Source organism: Vicia villosa, linkage group LG1 (genome assembly GCF_029867415.1).
Source record: "Vicia villosa cultivar HV-30 ecotype Madison, WI linkage group LG1, Vvil1.0, whole genome shotgun sequence".
NCBI classification, from domain to species: Eukaryota; Viridiplantae; Streptophyta; class Magnoliopsida; order Fabales; family Fabaceae; genus Vicia; species Vicia villosa.
Window position 1 is genome coordinate 26,879,557 of NC_081180.1, and position 8,663 is coordinate 26,888,219.

At 34.8% G+C, this 8,663-nt stretch overlaps 1 protein-coding gene and 1 pseudogene across 2 annotated transcripts; both read right to left on the reverse strand.

The window, feature by feature from the left end:
• Positions 1-213: 213 nt before the first annotated feature.
• Positions 214-4,415, reverse strand: LOC131597644 (pullulanase 1, chloroplastic-like; annotated as a pseudogene).
• A 1,009-nt stretch (positions 4,416-5,424) lies between these two features.
• LOC131632094 (large ribosomal subunit protein uL6m-like) lies at positions 5,425-6,519 on the reverse strand. Of its 2 annotated transcripts, none has more exons than XM_058902862.1 (2): positions 6,371-6,519; positions 5,425-5,975 (listed from the first exon to the last, which is right to left on the reverse strand). In XM_058902862.1, exon 2 carries the CDS (start codon positions 5,950-5,952, stop codon positions 5,644-5,646), a length of 309 nt encoding a protein of 102 aa, XP_058758845.1. In that variant the 5' UTR covers positions 5,953-5,975; positions 6,371-6,519; the 3' UTR covers positions 5,425-5,643. The 2 variants fall into 2 exon arrangements, with proteins under 2 accessions (XP_058758845.1, XP_058758854.1); XM_058902871.1 differs by having other exon boundaries at positions 6,365-6,388.
• Positions 6,520-8,663: the final 2,144 nt, after the last annotated feature.

The following is an 8,663-nucleotide window of genomic DNA, read 5'->3' on the forward strand; positions in this document are numbered from 1 at the left end:
TCCAATAGATATAGCAGGTGGAACAAAGTCAATACCTCTTCTCCTTTGGAGTTGGTTAGCACAAAATCTTGCAAGTTTCCAGCCATTCCAATCTAGAAAATTTGAAAGACCACAAATAATTTGTATATACCAATTTTTTTTTTTTTGAACAATGTATATACCAAATTTTGTTTATACAGAATAATATCAAATTGATTTGAGTTACAAGGACACTAACTCCCTAAGGGGGATGGGTGAAAAAGAAAGTAAGAGAAACTAAGTAAATTGTTAACGTTATATGACCAAAAGTTTTGTCCCATCAAAAGCACATGCATACTACATTTTACATATATGATACTCCGATAAGAGTTGTAGCTGCTAGTACACTACCAAGAATCTATCTTAAGGGGCTTTGTAAGTGAGTGAATAAATAGTAGAGTTAATAGTAATTTATCCTCTGTAATGTTAGCGAATTTTGCTTTTTCCCCCTCCCTACCTTTTGGCAACGGTTTTTTCAAAAAAACCGTTGCAAAAAAACCATTGCCAAAACCTGCCTTTGAGGTGGGAATAAACCAAAACACGCTCATATTACAGGGGAATAAATTACTATTAATCCAAAATAGTATAAGTTATAATTATTTTCAAGTTGAGTATCTGAGAAGCCCAAGAAGCGAACTTCAACTATGAAATCACGTCATAATATTGTGAGCTAATTTTCATCCAAAATATGGAGAATTTTCTAACCATCTCTTATCTCTAACTTGTCACCTCTTAAAATACCTCACCATATTACTCTTGCTAATGGTTCTAAGGTACAAGTTATTTGTATCGGTCATAATTCAAATTTACCATCTCTATCAATGAATTATGTGTTATTTGAATTATGTTATTTATACCTGATAGTCCTTTTAATTTGATTTCAAGCAGTAAACTTAATCACTCTCTCAAATGTTCCATAACATTTTCATCCGGGTTTTTTTGCTATACAGGGACTCTAGTATGGGAAAGACTATTGAAACAAGATATGAATCACAAGGTCTATATTACCTTCATCATCATCCATCTACCATTTGTGGTGTTTGTGCATCTCAGAATATCATTCATCGTTGTTTGGACCATCCAAGTTTACGTAAATTATGAAGGATTGTTCACAATTATTTGGTGTCTTTCAGACGTTTTGTGCAGAGATAAAGAACCAATTTGAAAACGTAATTTGGATATTGCGGACTGACAATGCAAAAGAATATTTTTCTGCACCATTCAACTTTTTCATGGCTTTTTATGGTATCATACATCAGTCCAGCTGTCCCCACACCCCACAACAAAATGACATTGTTGAAAGAAAACATTGTCATTTAGTTGATACAACTTGAACTTTATTGATCAAAGTCCATGCACCTTTACATATATTTTGTTTTAATGGAAAAAGAAAGGGAAAGTACAATTAAGGGTAAAAAATCCTTCAAATCAGGATAAATTATACAGCAAAAACAAAAAATTACAAAGCATGCGGGCTGCTTAATCTCCCTACAAATAAGACATAGAAACTTCCATAGAGCTTCCAAGAGCTGGAAAAATATCTTTAAAAAAGCATACGTCACACATAAAATCAATGATATACTATTAGGAATTTATAAGGTCCATCCCCAAAACAAACAAAAAACAGATAGTTTCTAAATCGTGCAAATTGAAAAGGAAGTGAGTAAGCACAAGTGAAAATATCAACAATCACCTTGTAGTTGACTGCCCAGTGTACAAGATCGTCGAGGATCAAACGCTCAACCATAAAGTGCTCACTCGCAGTATTATTCATACAAGTACTGTTCTCTATGAAACCTTCAGTGTTCCTTCTTAGATAATAACCTGGAACAATCTATAAGATACATTTTTTCACACCACAGAAGTTGATAGGCTTAATGAAAAAATACTCAAAAGGACAGCTACACATACATATCTAAATAATTACAGGTCAACTAAAGAAAAATTCTTGATAATTCCTGAGCTTATCAAGGACTGAATGTTCATCAAAGGGCCCATTTCCTTGCAAATGATTGTAGACAGTATCCAACACAACGCGAAGGCCAATATGATTAAGAGCCTGCAATGTACATAAGTTCCAAAAGACAATAAAATAATAATCAATTTAACCAACAAATTACAAAATAAAATGGCATTACGTTTCGACATTTCAAAAAGAATTACAAATATTTATCCATGAATTCAACATCGGGCTTAAAAAATATCAAATTCATACCTGAACCATCTTACGGAACTCAATTGTACGGTTTGGACCATTTGGAATACTTGCATAGCTGCCTTTAGGAACACCCTAAAGAACAGGGTTGTACCTTTTTAAGACGAGAACATTAATAAGAAAACTTTAGCAATAGCAAATGTTTGAACTGTCCATCACTGTGGTATTTACATACTTACCCCCAGTTATATCCATCAGAATTTTGAACAGCTGTAATAAGTGCTTGTTGCTGATCTGAATCAGGTGGCAAGCTTTCCAGAATCGACGTATCTATCAGTGTGGTTAAGTCAGATAACATAGAACGATTCATAAAAATATAATCAAGAACATGTTACATCGCAGATCTTAGCAAAAAGCTTCAAAACAAATATCAGAAATCAAGTTTCTACAAGTTAAAAGAAGAAACAATAGATGTCACTTGTGACAGGCAATCATGTGAGAAGGCAGACACAAACACATAAGTTCGCACATAGACATATGCAAAGATAGAGTATCAAGAGAAAAAGAAACAGCATTCGGATATATGTATGCATGTGTGTATCATCATTGTATTGATTTTATGAAATATATATATAAAACAACAGATAACAAGTTGTGTGATAGAAGGATGGGGAACAAATATGAAATGAACCTTAGAAATGCCTACAAAGCCTCATAGGTATTCAATTATAGACAAAGTAGTGACTAAGACTAAGACAAAGTTACCCTTAAGACAGTGGGAAGCATACCTTAAACTACCACAAGTGAAATTCCTTTTCACATTTCAAATTATATTTGCCAATTCCTAATTTACAAATGAGTTGTAAACATTGGGGAGAAAAAAAAATTGTGTTAAAAAAGTAAAAGCCCAAATATGACCCATTCAAGATGTAGAAGTTCCATGAAAGATGCTTGCTTGAAGGAGGGGGTTTAATCGCAAACAAGGTTTTATTCAAGCAAAAGTATGTTATAAATCTTACCAGCATTTCTTCAGTTCTCTTTTTGATCATCAACCCCAGCAAAATGAAATGTTGGCAATAAATGGACATGGGTGATACCAGCACTTGATAATTTCTTTAAATGAAGTACACCTGTTGAATCCTTCAAACATATGCCCGTAGATGATTCAAATAAGAAGATAATAAGACAACATAATAAGCAAAAAAGTGAATTGTGCCTGTTACCATTCATAAAAAATGGTAATTCTTATTTTTATCAAACTCCATCATTAGAAAGACTGAGATATTAGAATTACCAGAAAAGTAAAGGCCAGATAACCTCCACGAAATTCAGGTTGCACAGAAAGGTCATTGGCACTAAATGGCAACAAGCAGAAGGTAATCAGAATAACATCACGTATAGTACTTTAAGCAAAGATAGAATCATCTTTGAATAAAATTAAGGATATCAATAAATATTTAAATATCTACCTGAAATCCCTTATATGCAGTTCATATATGCTTATTTCAGAGAAAGAATGTAAAATAGGTTTCTTATTTGCCAGACTATCCCATCCATCAGGTTTTAACTCATCAGAGTCAAGATTAAGCAGAAAAGTCCGCCTGCCATCTGATGAAAGTCTGCTTAAATACAAAAAAGAAGAGAATAAAACAACAAATCATTAGAAAATTAAATTCTATATTTAATCACATAGAATTAGTATTACTAAATTGTTATTATGAATTCTAGAAATAGAATCTAGATTATAGAAATAATTTGGAAAAGATCATTGACGAAAAACTGAACTTACCCTCTAGCATATGGATCATTTGCATAGCATTTTTCAACCCGTGAAGTGCTAGGGTGGTATACACATACTTCAAAAACATAGTAATAATCCTCCCAACTTGTTGGCCCTTTAGTTTTCCAAACACCATGTTCCTCCTCAAGGGGAACAATTTCTATGGGATCATCTCCCGATGGGTGCTTATAGATGTAAGCACGCACCGACTGTTTTCACCCAAAAAAAAAAAAAGTACAAAGATCTATCTTAAAATGAAGATTAGGCTGAAGAGAGTGTCATAAGATTTTGAAGTTATTTCAATGGAAGAAAATATACTTGAGCAGTAGGTGCCCACAAGTATAGTGACAGAGCCTCCTCTGAGAAAAGTGCACCAAGGGGGCCATTATATGAGAATAGCTCATCTAAAACACCACGTAATTGCAAACCAGTACAATTCCTACATTTCTCATCAGGTGAGCAAAATCATGAAAGGAAATGCTATTAGTAGACACTAGTATTGACTGCAGGTCGCTTATTCTTCGCACTTTTACATAAGAATATACTTCCTTTGGTCCCATATGTAAGAAAAATAATTGGAACATTTTTTGTCTCAATTATAAGAAAAAAAACACACACACATTCTAAGATGCATTAATTGCTAGTTATACTTTGGGTTAATATATTTTTCATAACTACAAAAAATTTCTGCACACAGTTTTAATCCCTTTTACTTTTATACCTTTACTTCATAGTTACTAAAAAATGCATCCATCATTTACATGTTTATGATCAATATTCCCCGAGAGATTAAAATATGGTCATATTTGGAATAAACTATCAAATAATATGGTCATATTTGGAATAAACTATCAAATTATGTTTCTTCTTCTTATACATGCATACGTTGACAATATTGAAGGTTTGTTTTTTTCCATTTTAAATTTTTGTTCATAGCTAATCATTGAAATGACTTAGGTAATGAGGCCCAATTAGTATATGTCTTCAAAATCTTCTGTACCTCCACTACTCAAGATTCCATCTTCACCAAGGAAACATGATATTATTGAGAAAAGGAATCTTAAATATTATAAAGAAAATATGGAAACTTAAAACTACCTCTTAAGCTCTAGCATCAGAAAGATTGTAGAGTATGCTACACCAGTTAGTGTAGCTGGCTTACAAATACTTTATATCAGTATTATTCTTATGCTGTTTGTACTCCATGAAGTCATCTATTAGAGAATTCTTTAGTGACTTCTAACACACTCAAAAAGGAACTATCTCAACTAAAAAGGATAACATATAGCACAATAATGCCCTCTTGGATATAAATAACTTGTTCATTGAACTTCAATGTGTATTGGCCTCAGACTTTTCCACTTGAATTCATTACAGCAAATTTTTGTTCGACTTATGAGTTAGATATAAAAATACACAAGAACTAAGAATATGAAATTCAACAACCATAGGCATTCATTAAAAGTAAGTATATTCAAATTCATGATATTTTGGTATTATTAGAAAGATAAAATATCTAAACAAAGATAAATTTTAGTGTTACATATCAATCATAGTGAAACAAAAAAAAATGCTCTGTTTAAGAATTCTAATGGGTAAATTGTTCAAAGACTAGAGGAAACAATTCTGCAGAGTTTAGCCAATGTACACCTGAGCCATAGACATGAAGAAACCGGCTGAGATTATAGGATCATTTAGACTTCTTTCCTTGTTTTTTCTTAATAACTTCGTCAGTATACATTATGCCCTTGCCTTTGTAAACTTCGGGTGGCTTACAATTGCGAACAGTAGCAGCAAACTGATGTACCCTTTGCTTGTCTATTCCAGTGCAACAAATTACGTTGTTTTTGAAGCAGAAAACACGGACAGCAGGAGGCGCTGATAATTCCACCTCATGACTGTAACCCAATTTGAGATACAATAGACGCCCTGCAGATTCGGCTCTAGCTTTGTATCCAACACCCACAATCTTAAGAAAGCGGAAAAATTTGGCCTCCATTAATTCCAAAGTAAATCAGTTTCCTAACATTGCCACAGTACCAAAGTTTAGAAATGAATCAAATTGATCTAGATACCCATTACAACATAACGTAAAACACATTTATTATCATGTGTGAGCAACTGCAGGAACAGGAACAGGTTAAGTTGCTGGCTGTACTCAAAGTAGTTAAAATTTAGATTTTGTGCGAAATCAGAAAGGTGAAGTAAAATTGTAATTACTAAGACTTGGAATTAATTTCAACAGAGTCAGAAAGACGAGACGAAACCGTGATGCTGTCAAGTATTAACACTCGTATTAACATTTGCCACGAAATCAGAGTCAGAGAGATGATGAATAGAGAGACGAAATCAGAGTCGAAAAACACAACAACAGTATGTTCATAATCAGCGTGACGAAATCAATTTCATACACTAACCTGGAGGATGGGACGAGAGGCGAGTGGCAGCAGCGGCGCAGCGGGAAGCAGCAGCGGCACAGTGGGGCTTGGGCTATTAGGTTTGGAGGAAATCAAGCTATGTTGGGGCTTGGGCTACCCGCTACTGAATAATCCCTTGGCCCAATTAAAGTATTTTATTTGACAATTTCTGTATAGACACCCCTACCTAAGAATCCACAGCGAAACTCCTTAAATGCTCATATATTTCGGAAGTGCAACTCTGAATTAATTTTTTTTTTTAAATAAGGTGATTTCATAGATGCACTTTCTGAAATCACCATTTTATTTAGAAAAAAATTGATTTCGGAGATGAACTTCCAAAATTCTTTCCAATTTCTCTCTATTTTGCAATCAAGGAACAAACATGCTAAGAAAATGACGATGAAATCCAATATAAAACAATATTTTTTTTATGCGGCAATCATACCAATCCACAACTCACTCACCTCTAACATGACACAAAATCAAATCATGAACCATACATGTAGCTAGAGCTGTCAAATGGGGCGGCCCGGCCCAGCCCGCTTCGGTCCAGGGCCAAAACTTTTAAATGGGCTGAAGTGGGTCGGCCTGATAACTTCATGGGCTGCCAAAAATGAGCCTGATCAAGTTACTAAGAGGCCCTGCGGCCCGGTGGGCCTGTCAGTACTTTATTTTAATATTACAATTTTAAATTTATAAAAAGGATGTAATGAATAAAAGCTACATAACATAAGTAGAGAGTAATAATAAATTTAGTAAAGTGATATTTAAAATATTCCTCAATTCAACATCCATATATACGAATTCCATGAAGATATCTATGTAAAAGTAGAGAGAAATTGAATATTATCTCTAATATTTATCAAAATTTCTCTTTATCTCACAACTATTTTCTTAACCATATCATCTTGAAACAGATCTTCATCATTTTTAACTTTTCTTTTTTAATTGAAATACTCTTATGTAATTATACCTTAGCTCAATATTTTTTCTCCAAAATTTTATTTTTAATGGGCCAGCCCGAAGCCCGCTAGGTCGGCCCGGCCCAGCCCGTGAAAAACATAAGCCCGGTGGGCTGGCCCAAAAAGATAGGGTTGTGTTTTTTAAAGGTTTTTTGCGGCCCAGCCCACGATAAAATAAAGGGCTCGTGGGCCCAATAGGCCGAGCCCATTTTGACAGCTCTACCTGTAACAATCAAAACCATACTCACAAGATAATGTTCATCCTCATCCAAAATCAACACAAACACACAAAACTTCAACAAAATTCCACATCACAACAATATAAATACAAGAACATAACAAAACATCAATACAACCTGCACAACTTATTTGTTTTTTTTACAGAAAAAAGATTGGCAGAAGTGAATTCAAAGCCAAGGGAAGAAAAAATTCGGACGCCGCATCGCACGGGCGTGGGAGACCGAAAATCAAGGCTTCTTCACCAGCAATCTTAGCCACAATTTTGAAGCAGAAGACAAAAAAACAATGGAAACAAAGGAGGATCCAGTGCTGAGAATGATGGAAACTTTGAAAAAAGTTACAATGTTGAATAATTAGATGAGACAAAGATTCAAGAATCCCCTAAGGTTATTTAGAACACTAAAGATGTAACTAAGGAACCACCGAAACAACTTTGGGTAGATATTATTAGTGGCAATCGAGTTTCCTCAAATGGAGTTGCAATTGAATTCATAGCTCCCAAAATAGTTGAGGGAGCAATGGAGGTTCAAATGGAAGACAGTGACATAGAATCTGAGGTAAAATTCTGGGAGTCTTCTCTGATTATGTATGTTATAGATAGAGAACTTGGCATGAATGCGATTAAGAAATACATGATGAAATTCTGGAATTTTGTATCCTTGCCTGATATGTTCTATCACGAGGAAGGATATTTTTTGTTGAAATTTGGATCACACAAAGACAAGGACATGATTCTAATGAAGGGGGCCTTACACAATACACAACATGCCTAATTGCCTATGATTTTGAAGAATTGGACTACGTATTTTAGTTTCAAGCGAGATATGTTGCGAACTTTACCTGTGTGTGTGTGGGTGTGAAATTGCCAAACCTCCCTCTTTAATTCTCCCTCGCAGCTTGGGGAGGATAGGTAGCATTAGTGCTGTCAATATGGGCTACCCGGCCCTAAACGGACCGGACCTGGCGGGCCCTGGGCTTTTTAAGGCTGGGCCAAAAAGGCCTTGTGTAATATGGGTTCGAGATTTACTATCCAAGCCCGACCCTACATGAGCTTCGGGCTACCCGGTCCTAGATGGGCTTCGGGCTAC

Excerpts from the sequence above, each read along its gene's own strand:
- LOC131632094 (XM_058902862.1), bottom strand. The coding sequence starts at position 5,952 with ATGGAGGCCAAATTTTTCCGCTTTCTTAAGATTGTGGGTGTTGGATAC.